This window comes from Pseudorasbora parva, chromosome 7 (genome assembly GCF_024679245.1).
Source record: "Pseudorasbora parva isolate DD20220531a chromosome 7, ASM2467924v1, whole genome shotgun sequence".
Taxonomy (NCBI): domain Eukaryota; kingdom Metazoa; phylum Chordata; class Actinopteri; order Cypriniformes; family Gobionidae; genus Pseudorasbora; species Pseudorasbora parva.
In genome coordinates, this window is record NC_090178.1 from 50,680,618 (window position 1) to 50,691,375 (window position 10,758).

Genomic DNA, 10,758 nt, shown 5'->3' on the forward strand with positions numbered 1-10,758 from the left:
GTAACTCAGGTCACTCAGGAAACTCAAGTCACTCAGGTAACTCAGGTCACTCAGGAAACTCAGGTCACTCAGGAAACTCAGGTCACTCAGGTAACTCAGGTCACTCAGGTAACTCAGGTCACTCAGGTCACTCAGGAAACTCAGGTCACTCAGGTCACTCAGGTAACTCAGGAAACTCAGGAAACTCAGGTCACTCAGGTAACTCAGGTCACTCGGGTAACTCAGGTCACTCAGGAAACTCAGGTCACTCAGGTCACTCAGGAAACTCAGGTCACTCAGGTAACTCAGTTCACTCAGGTCACTCAGGAAACTCAGGTCACTCAGGAAACTCAGGTCACTCAGGTAACTCAGGAAACTCAGGAAACTCAGGTCACTCAGGTAGCTCAGGTCACTCAGGAAACTCAGGTCACTCAGGTCACTCAGGTAACTCAGGTCACTCAGGTAACTCAGGTCTCTCAGGTAACTCCGGTAACTCAGGTCACTCAGGAAACTCAGGAAACTCAGGTCACTCAGGTAACTCAGGTCACTCAGGAAACTCAGGTCACTCAGGTAACTCAGGTCACTCAGAAAACTCAGGTTACTCAGGTAACTCAGGAAAACTCAGGTAACTTAGGTAACTCAGGTCACTCAGGTAACTCAGGTCACTCAGGAAATCTCAGGTCACTCAGCAAACGTGTACATGCGTAGCCTCTGCCTCATCTGTACCATAGCATTCAGCCCTAACAGCCTATTATTCTTTGAAATTGTTTTGCAGTGAGTGCCTAGCCTAGCTTTATTCTCTTGACTGTAGATAGGATAGATTCTATGCGTGCTGGTGACACGTGCGCCTGCATCGACACTGAATCCCATACTACACATAGACAAGTAGTTCTCTGTAAGGTAGAGAGTTTTCTATTTTTGCCGTTCAGCCGTAACCCCAACTCCTTCATGTGTGCGAGGCGACATCTCGATGCCGAACCGCTAACTGATGCGACTGAGCTAAGATCAACCAATCGTCAATGGAGTTTAGGATGCAAATCCCTTGTAGGCGTTCACTCATTTCGTAAAGGTGCGAGATGATAAAGCTAGAACGAACAGAAGACCACTGTATTGGTATACTTCTCCCCTGAAAGCAAACCTCAGGAACTTCCTGTGATATGGAAGGATGGAAATATCATTGTTAACATTTTGAACTTCAACTGCATGACCGCCTCATTTAGCACCCGAAGATCTAAAATATAACGCAACCCCCATCCTTCTTTGGAACTATGAAATACCGGCTGTAAAATCCAGCTTCCCTGTCTGAGTGAGGTACACGTTCTATGACCCCTTTCTCTAACAGAGCTTTCGAGACACCCCTCGCTGCAGCCTGTAGCACGATGACGTAGCTGGATCAGATCCAACACGTACTGGATGGAGGTGTTTTGGAGACGTCACCGACGCATGCGCAGCACCGAATCGATATCTGGGTTATAATACGCATGCGCAGCACCGATATCTGGGTTATAATGCGCATGCGTTAATCTTAAATGACACGCATGCTCAATGTTGTATTGAGATAATGTTCTAACCTGGGGTGCATTTCCCAAAACCATAGTTGCTAACCTGTTAAAAGTAAAAAGTAATTATTGATGATTAAATCTTTATTTACATAAATGTGATGCTTGCAAAATAGTTAATTTTACAGCATTTTAAATCAAATCAAACTATTTTAGAGCTTATACACCTTAACTTGATAGATTAATAGCATGTAATCACTGCAAGTTCTTGTGTGTATATAGAACATTTGAAAATAGTCATATATATATAAATATATATTTATATATATATATATATTTATATTAATATAATGAAAATTGTATATATATATATATATATTTATTTATATTATTGAGGTCATATTTGCTGTTGAGTGGAGGCAAAAATAAGTCAAGTAATTGTCTCTGTCATTTTAATCCTAAAGGTACAATACAATAAGGTCTGCAAAAAATGTTTAATACCAAAACACTTTCAAGGGAAAATTGCAGAAATAATAACACAAAAAAAAAAAAATATTGTCAGATGTGAAAAAAAAAGTGCTTAATGATATTTTGTCTGGTAGAGCACCTTCTTTTTTTCCACAGTGATCTGTACATAAGGCTCATCTTAATTTGCTGTTCAGTTTCTGCAAACATTTACATACATAAAAAAAAAAAAAAAAAAAACTGATTTTAAGTTTGATATACAAACTGATCACAGCAGTCAGATCAAGCAATTGTCACTCAAGTGACCATTTACATTTAACTAGTTGTCCTTGGGGCTATAGTGATTGCCATCACAGATGAAGCAGTCTGCTGAGCAGTAACCCTCAAACTCTTTGGTTGAGTAAAATGCACAAAGGATTCCTTTCCTTCCATCTCCAATATAGCCTGGCGGGAAGTCTTTAAATATGTCCCCACAACAAAGGCAACTGCTCAGTTGGTATGGCACTCGATACATCTCCTTGTAGCCACTGGAGTAGGCACTCCAGTTGACAACACCTATTGTAAGAAAGAGATTTAAAGTAATTTAAGTTCTGAGCCAAGTTTAAAATGCATTTGAAGTTTAAACTTAATGTGCAGAACTGTCTACTGGTAAAAATATAAAAATAAATAAAAAAAGTAAATAACTTACTGTCAAGCCAGGCAAAATGAGCCTCTTTTCTGAATGATGCCTCACAAACAACATCATTAAAAAGCCTGCACGTCAGAGACAGTCTGAAGAAAGCCACATCTCCATCTTCTTTGACCACATCCATGAGAATATGTCTCAGGATTTCAGGTGGCATCTGCTGAAAATGTTTTTGTTTAATATTCAACATAAAATACTAGTTAAATAATAGTATACAGTTAACATGCAAACATTTGGAAGAGGGAAAACTCCCACCTTACTCATGTAATCACCATCTTCCATTTTCAATTCTCCTGAAAGAAAGAAAGAAAGAAAGAAAGAAAGAAAGAAAGAAAGAAAGAAAGAAAGTTAACACTTATACATCAATCATGAACTATTTATGGTAAATGAAAATTGAAAATTATCATTAGTTGTCAGATTAGTTGTTGCAAACCTATTTTAGTTAAAGTTATACCTGTCATCATTTCTTTGCGCCTTTTTTTGAGTAGCTTTCTTTCAGCATCTGATCTTAAATTATATACAAAAAAATTAAACAATTAACAACAGTTTGCCTAGAAAGTATTTACACCACACAGGGAAAACAAATATCACCATAAAATACCAAATACTGTGCAAATGAACATTATTAAAGAGAGGATAAAAAAAACTACTTCTACTCCTTCACCAACTACTACAACTAAATGTTTTATTTATTGGAAGTACTTGCAGATAGGCTTACTTCACAGGATAATTTGTTAGCAGGAGCAAGCACCACCATCTCCTTAAGGCGGCCATGTCAGACTGAAAAATACGCTTAATGTAAATCACAATCACCCTTTGAGAATAAACTTCTTCCCAAATTAATAGTTTTGATAGCTCACCTCAGCAAAATCAAAGACACCTCCCATTACGACATAGAGCGCGTACTGTAACATTAATAGTATGTTACATCAAAACAGACAAACAATAGTAATGAACTTTAAATTGTTTTGGGAGTTTCCATCAATATCTTAAGTTTGTTGGATATTGGTTTTGCTCATAAAATTAAAAATGAATTAATGAGACTTAATTTTTTATTGTTATCAAACACAATTCTTCCTACCATCAACACAAACAATGCACAGTTATTTGAACAAATCTGCCTTGGAGCGCCCTGTTGAGGAAATAAATACAATTTAAATAAACATGTTATATTTATTCAAAAATAAAAAATGTGATTGAATATCTCAAATGGAATTTAGTGATGGCAACATGAAAACTGCTTACGTTGAGATTGTCACGTCCATACTCTTTCCACGGCCCAGGATTTATTTGCTGTGCTAGTATTCTACAAAGCATTTAAACCACAACAACAATTTTAAAAAAAATGGACTAAAAAAAAATAAGGAAATGCTAATAAACAAACGAATTGGGGTGGAACAACCCAAACAAATTTGTGGCTCATTTATCATTGTTTAAACAATGTTATCTATGAACAATAACATTTGATTCCAGCAATTAGGCAGTTGTAAATAGTTTAAGCATCAATGAAAAATGAGCCATAAAACAAAAAACAAAATGCATGCAAAAGGATGTATGGTACAAAACAGAACTACCACAATCCTGAACTTCTTTTGAACTCTTAATATTTTTTAGAAAAAAACCTGTAGGGATCAATGAAACGACTATCGCTGAAGTCAGTGCCGTACATTGAATCAAGCAAATACATCTCTCTGCTTTTCGGTTTCATGATCTGAAAAACCGGTTCTATTAAATGATTCTTGGAGGATACAATTGTTACTTATTTCAAAGTATCTCAGTTACTTAAGGAGAACTGATAATTTAAACATAATAGACTTACACATATCATCCAATGGTTTGATGCCCTTGCCCAAGAAGGCAGTAAGATGAAGTCACATCTTGCAATATCATCCTAATACAGAAGACAAACATTAATAAACACCACCTTAAAAATGACTCTAGTAAACTTCTATTAAAATTTCACAGTCATACTTACAGGCAAGTTTTCTGAAGGGTCTGCACAAAATGGTGGCAGCCATGTCACTGTCACGTATGAGCTAAAACAATGGACCTTTATGTTCTGTTAGATACAATTTAAAATCGCACTTAATTTGATAGCATATGAAGAATCCCTTATGCACACTTTCTCAATTCCCAAAAAAATAAAAGGTCCCACACAGAAGAAAGAAAAATATTACCTTCAAGTCCGCAATATCTCTGACAACTGAAAGGCAGGCATTCAAAATCTGTAATAATTTGAGAGAAACCAAATTTAATATTCACTCATCACATAACAAAAGCATGATTGTGTGTATGTGATAATACTCACAGTCCCTTCAACATCATTTGGCTGGCCCAAGGTAAGAAAATCTGATCTGTCCAGAATTGTTGTTCCAACTTGAGCCAAAAATTGTTGTTGTGATTCCTTTTCATCTAAAGCATTTTTTATCTAGAAAAACAAAAACAATCTCAAGTATGATTACACACTTTGCATTAAAAAAAACAAAATAATTCAGCATACCATCTTCATTTGTTCACTGCTTTGTGGATGCATCCAGCATGCCCTGTTCGGCTGAACATTTCGTAGGGCTGTCATGTCCATCTCTGAACCCCTGGGGTCTGAAAAGAGACAAAATATTATGACCCAACTGTAGCTACTAAGTGAAGTGAAATTTTGAAAGTGCAGTGTTTATCATGAATTACTTACAGTGTACTGGGTCTATTTGTGTAATATCACCTGACAGTCTCTCACTATCATTTAGAGACTGAGGAGGCGTACCTTCAAATGGAGTATAACAAAAAGAGATTTTAAAATTCATGACAAAATTACTGGTCATTGTCTGATATAACAACATAAAACTTACCAAGTACTATCTGACCATAACCATTGAAGGTAAATTGATCACTTGGTGATACAACTTTTCTTAGGCCGTCCTCCATGGTCTTATTCTGTGCTGTGTTATAGTGGTGAATGATGTTGCGCATCAAAAATGTGTGTCCTTATGGCGTGAGCATGTTCAGGAAATAATTGTTTTTGCGCATTGCAGCAAAGAGTTGCTCTGCAGTTTGAGTATTTACCCATCCACAAAGTTCAGGGACTACTTGGACTCTCCTAAGAGCATCTCTTGGGTCTTTTGTGTTCATTTCATGGAATCTGTCATACAAAGCATAATGCTCTGACGATCCAGTCAAAGGATGGCAGTTGGTATCCTCCTCCTCCTTCTTATTTTTTAACCATGGCAGATTAACTTTGAGCTTGCCTTCTTTTGCTAGCTGGATATTTGCTGTAGTTGGTTCAGCAAGTCTACCTTCATGGGGACTGAAAGGTAGAGAATCTGCTTCACGAAGATTAACATGTGCTGCAAGCCCTCTAGCAAAGTCGTATATTACAACATTAGGAAAGTGCTTCCAACTCAGCAGCAAGTCTGCGTAGTCTCTGGGAGATTCTGCTCTTATGTTGAATTTGATGGAATAGACTACTCCGCATGGACATGTAATGACTGCCCAGCCACCTAAGAGAAAAGTACAAATTAAATAAACATAATTCCAATAGGGTCCTCACAACATCTGTGCTCAGGCCCTAATAAATTACAATTTAGAAAATAGGAAACAATCATTACAATGTTTAATAAAAAAAAAAAAATGCAAGTAACACTTCACCTATTAACTTACTTTTTCATAGTTTAGTTTTTCATTAGGTTTTTATAATTTCTTCATATCATACTCATAATTTATTTTGTCAATCTACCTAATGCTACCAATAATTGCAAATTGCAAGTAGGTTCTTATATCAAATTCAATTTAGCATCTTCCAATGAAAGCATCACTGCTGAAAATTAAATGCCCATTAACATTATATATATATATATATATATATATATATATATATATATATATATATATATATATATATATATATATATCCAATTAAAGCTGCATAATATGTATTATTAAGATGTATTATTATTGTTAAAAATATATAGATATTTAAGAGAGTGAGGCAATTTACCAGAAGCACCCCAAATCTGTTGGAAGATTTTGTCGTACGCCGAGCGGTTTTGCATCTCTGTTCGCAAACGTAACACAAGATCCATCCTTGATCCTTTTGAGTCCAATCCACATTCTTTGCACAGCTTTCTCACTGCATCAACCTTAACATATGACAGGCTATGGTTAAAAGCAAAATTGTTGCGAAACATAATTATTAGACATTGTAAATGTGTTCTTACCTTAAGATTAAAGAGCTCATCCCCTAACCTTTCCTCTGTGACGTCAAGATCTGGAACATCACAGGACTTTGTTTTTTGTAGTTTTGCATACTCAGTGTTAAGAACAATGTCTGACTTGCGGGTATTAGGTCCAATCCAAGGAGCCCAGCAATCATAACTTGGGCAAACTACAAAGGGATTTTTCCTGCCACCTTAAAGAGAAATACAGAGTGTATAACAGAGTTACAGAGGTCTCTTTAGTTACAGAGACCTAAATAATATAACACATTAAATAACTTACTTGAAAGAAATCCTCGGCCAATCATCTCCATCGTTACGGATTCCCAAAAAGAGACAATGTTTGTATCACCCTTGAATTCTGATGGTGGTGTGGCTATTTTACTGACTGCAACACACAAACTCACAAATCAGGAACATGCCATTTTTAGAAAGCATTTGTAATACAATGTACACAACACATACTTACAAGGAATACTGAAGACACCTTTCTTGTGGAGATCCATGATCACCACTTTGGGGTAATAACCACAATTGATGCAGGTGTAAGAATAAGCATGGCTGCTCATGGCTTCAAAGTGGAGGTAACCATGGAGCACTGTGTCTTTGCTGGGGAATTTTGCTTTGGCAGTGGCTTCAAGTATGCTCATTACTCTGCTAACAGCAGTGTGATTCTAGGCATATTCACAGAGTACAGGGAAAAAAGATTGTGTTACATGACATAATAGTTGAATGAATGAAACAATATCAACATAATGAAACAATATCAACATCAGTTGTTGCACATATACCTGAAGAGCATTTCGAAGAATTACACACAAGTGTAGAGAAAGGAGAAGGTGGTCATTGAAGTTATGGATACCATCAGTGAATTCCTGGTACCTGTACATCATGCTGCAGTTGCAACATACTTTGTAGTAAGTTGAAATTCCTTAAATGGAAAGCAGAAAAGTTAAATACAAAAGAACAGTAGTCTTTAAACAATCTGAATGTTTTATTTGAAAATATTTACCTTCAACTACCCCAGTAAAGGTCAGAATCTTTGCTCGTGAGGTTATAATAATTGGGTCACTTAGAACATGATTACCCTCACATTCAGAGCAGAATATTTCCTCAGGAACTAGTTGGTGACTAAATTCACTACCAAGTTGTAGACCACTAACCAAATTTTGAGGAAGGTCCACAGGCAGGGACTTATTTTTCATCAAATAGCGCACCATCCTCTCCATTCCATCATCATTAGGTGGGTACTGACGATCACTGCAGTCATCAACACTGTCAGACTGCTGTCGAGGTTTCTTAATGGAATCAATCCTTTCTGTGGTCTTCACCTTCTGGAAAAGAGCTCTCTCACTTTGAAATAAATGCCATTTAGCTATTGCTTTGTGAATACACGACTGTTTTGTTTTATTACATGGACAGGCCCACGTGATCTTCTTACTGTCATATACAACAGTCACTCTTCCAAGTCTGCAGTAATAAGACATTTTTGGCTCATACACTGATATATATTTTTTTGTTGTGGGCCCAGCAAATGTGATTGCTACAGAAAGTGGCACATCTTCTTTGTTTGCCATGCATTGCCTTTCGATGCATGCATCTTTCCTGCTTTCTCCGAACCATTTCTCTTTCACCATCTCAATTAGGGTTTCCTCTTTGAGATTGAGAGAATTGCCATCATCTTTGGGACAGAAAGCCAAGGACATGAGATGGCAGCACTCAAAAGGTTTCAGGCCACTCCTTTCAGCAAATTCAGCACTGGCATTGCATTGGTCAAGCTCACACATTACTTTGTCTTTAACACCCCAAATCCTTTTTTGAACATGGATGGGAATTGATGGTGCACTGAAAGATTTTGCCACTGCAAAAATTCCATGCTTACTGTCAATGCACTGGCAAAGTAAATGGTGTTCTGATGTGATGGCCTCTTTAATTGTGGTGTGTTTTCTTTTAATGTGAACACGCAAGTTCTTTTTATTCAATTCCATACCACAATGGTCACATCTGATTCGTTTTTTCTTTTGTTGAGGACGATTTACTGTTGGTTGCTCCGGTGGAACATGGATAGAGGAAATAGTCTGAGATGGAAATACTTGGGTGGATGCAGAAAGAGAAAATGGAGCTTCACAAAGAGGGCGAATTGTCCCAGGTTGCAAAGGTTGACATAAGGGACTTGTCCAAGACTGTGCCATTGGTGGAGACTGAGACACTGATGTAACTTGAGATGATGTTTGGATAGCCATGGGGCATGACAGGGGAGGCACTTGTCTAATGACATGAGAAGTCTGTGCTGTTATAGTAGGAAGTGGTGCAGTGACTGCTCTGCTAGGCAGGAGTGGAGATTCAGCTTCCTGGCTAGTAATAGCCAACTTTTGTTTGCATTTTTGAAGATGAGTTATTAGCTGTACTTTTCTTATTACCGTAGCAGGGCAGTAACAGCAGTGGAAATGTGCATTCTCTCTGCAGTGTAAATTGCACTTAACGATCACAAAATCTAGGGGGAAGAGTTACACGTAACGTTATGCATTATATAAATGCATTATAACATGCAAAATAAAATTAGTAGCTTAGAGGTGACATTATACTCACCATCATGATGTACTGCCAATTTCAGATGATTATCTACATGGTTATCAATGGACAGTTGTGATGTCGTTTTGTACGTCTCACAAAAAGGACAGTGATACTGGTTACAGCACCGTATGCACCTTGAAATTACTGGGCAACTGCCCTTTTTAAAGACATTCATCTAGAACAATGCAACAGCAAACACGTAACGTTATTCATTAACCGAGCAAAATCAGGTTAATTTTACATTAGCCCTGCAGTCTGTCCACATGGTATTTTATGTTCTAAAGTATAAGATTAAAATGAGAATCACAGTAAGCATCGTGAAAGTCATGTTAGCTAAACATGTTTATACCGTTCTGGATAGCCTACATAAACACTACACAAAACTGTATGCATGAAACAACAAAACAGTAAATAAAGATTCCAAAGATTAATTACCTTCCGGTAAACAATCACTGTTGTTAATTAATACATGTTTTTTTCTGCAGATTCCTCTTGGAAGAACAAAGTACGTGCACTGTTCACCAACTCTCTACTGCGCATGCGTTGAAAAGTGACAAAACACTCTACTGCGCATGCGTTTATGACGTCATCGAAACACACCACCGCGCATGCGCATAACAGCGTCCAGTACGTGTTGGATCTAATCCAGCTACGTCATCGTGCTACAGGCTGCAGCGAGGACTTCTTGGAGCTTTCACTTCTTTTTCCATTACCAGAACCTGTTCGGGGCCCACCACTGTGGATAGGACCCCCATAAACATAGGCGGGCAGACCCCAACTAAATTTGATACCCTTTTTGCATTGTGTTGTATTGTGCATTCGGGAGTCCTTTCCACGCTGTCAAAAATTTCTCTAACGGTACCACCTTCTCGTGAATGGCTTCTGGTTTTTGTTGCGCTGTCAGTCCAGCGCTCTGTAACGGCCAACAGACAGGGTGAACAGCTGAACTGACTGCTCTAGGACCCTCCATGGAGGGAGCGGGCATCCCAGGGCCATTATGTTTCTGGGTGGACCCTGAGTTTTTTGCTCGTTGAGGACCAATCAACGACCAAATGAACGGTGTCATCGAAAAGGCCTGAGGGAGACAGGGGTGCATCCATGAGAAAATTTTTATCCCTCTCCCTAATTGAGCTCAGATTTAACTTTTATTCACAGGTGCCTCTTAGAGGCTAACAAGGCTGCCATAGAGCGGCCGATGGATTTAGCCATCTCCTTAGCAGCCCTGAGAGACAAATCTATGGCCCTACATAGTTCACAAACCACTTCAAACCCAATACCCCTGCCCTCATCAAAATCTCCTAACAGCTCAGCTTGGTAGGCTTGTAACAGGGACATGGTGTGGAGACATACT

At 38.0% G+C, this 10,758-nt stretch overlaps 2 protein-coding genes across 4 annotated transcripts; both read right to left on the reverse strand.

Annotated features, from left to right (window-relative positions):
- Positions 1-1,924: 1,924 nt before the first annotated feature.
- On the reverse strand, positions 1,925-4,519 carry LOC137083456 (uncharacterized). Of its 2 annotated transcripts, XM_067449409.1 has the most exons (8): positions 3,874-4,441; positions 3,710-3,760; positions 3,489-3,533; positions 3,347-3,408; positions 3,083-3,135; positions 2,884-2,921; positions 2,632-2,785; positions 1,925-2,498 (listed from the first exon to the last, which is right to left on the reverse strand). In XM_067449409.1, the coding sequence occupies exons 1-8, from the start codon at positions 3,943-3,945 to the stop codon at positions 2,263-2,265; spliced, it is 711 nt and encodes a 236-aa protein (XP_067305510.1). In that variant the 5' UTR covers positions 3,946-4,441; the 3' UTR covers positions 1,925-2,262. The 2 variants fall into 2 exon arrangements, with proteins under 2 accessions (XP_067305510.1, XP_067305511.1); XM_067449410.1 differs by adding an exon at positions 4,448-4,519 and having other exon boundaries at positions 3,489-3,934.
- A 606-nt stretch (positions 4,520-5,125) lies between these two features.
- On the reverse strand, positions 5,126-9,949 carry LOC137083454 (HMG domain-containing protein 3-like). Of its 2 annotated transcripts, XM_067449406.1 has the most exons (11): positions 9,843-9,949; positions 9,423-9,582; positions 7,846-9,327; positions 7,625-7,764; positions 7,303-7,507; positions 7,117-7,221; positions 6,837-7,027; positions 6,617-6,758; positions 5,472-6,119; positions 5,315-5,386; positions 5,126-5,226 (listed from the first exon to the last, which is right to left on the reverse strand). In XM_067449406.1, the coding sequence occupies exons 2-9, from the start codon at positions 9,580-9,582 to the stop codon at positions 5,608-5,610; spliced, it is 2,937 nt and encodes a 978-aa protein (XP_067305507.1). In that variant the 5' UTR covers positions 9,843-9,949; the 3' UTR covers positions 5,126-5,226; positions 5,315-5,386; positions 5,472-5,607. The 2 variants fall into 2 exon arrangements, with proteins under 2 accessions (XP_067305507.1, XP_067305508.1); XM_067449407.1 differs by lacking the exons at positions 9,423-9,582; positions 9,843-9,949 and having other exon boundaries at positions 7,997-8,134.
- Positions 9,950-10,758: the final 809 nt, after the last annotated feature.

Excerpts from the sequence above, each read along its gene's own strand:
- LOC137083454 (XM_067449406.1), bottom strand. The coding sequence starts at position 9,582 with ATGAATGTCTTTAAAAAGGGCAGTTGCCCAGTAATTTCAAGGTGCATA. Across the intron at positions 7,765-7,845 it reads CTTTACTGGGGTAGTTGAAG|GAATTTCAACTTACTACAAA; the intron begins GTAAATATTTTC and ends TTTCCATTTAAG. Across the intron at positions 6,759-6,836 it reads ATGAGCTCTTTAATCTTAAG|GTTGATGCAGTGAGAAAGCT; the intron begins GTAAGAACACAT and ends TCATATGTTAAG.
- LOC137083456 (XM_067449409.1), bottom strand. The coding sequence starts at position 3,945 with ATGCTTTGTAGAATACTAGCACAGCAAATAAATCCTGGGCCGTGGAAA. Across the intron at positions 3,761-3,873 it reads ATGGACGTGACAATCTCAAC|GGCGCTCCAAGGCAGATTTG; the intron begins GTAAGCAGTTTT and ends TTTCCTCAACAG. Across the intron at positions 2,786-2,883 it reads ATGGTGATTACATGAGTAAG|ATGCCACCTGAAATCCTGAG; the intron begins GTGGGAGTTTTC and ends CATTTTCAGCAG.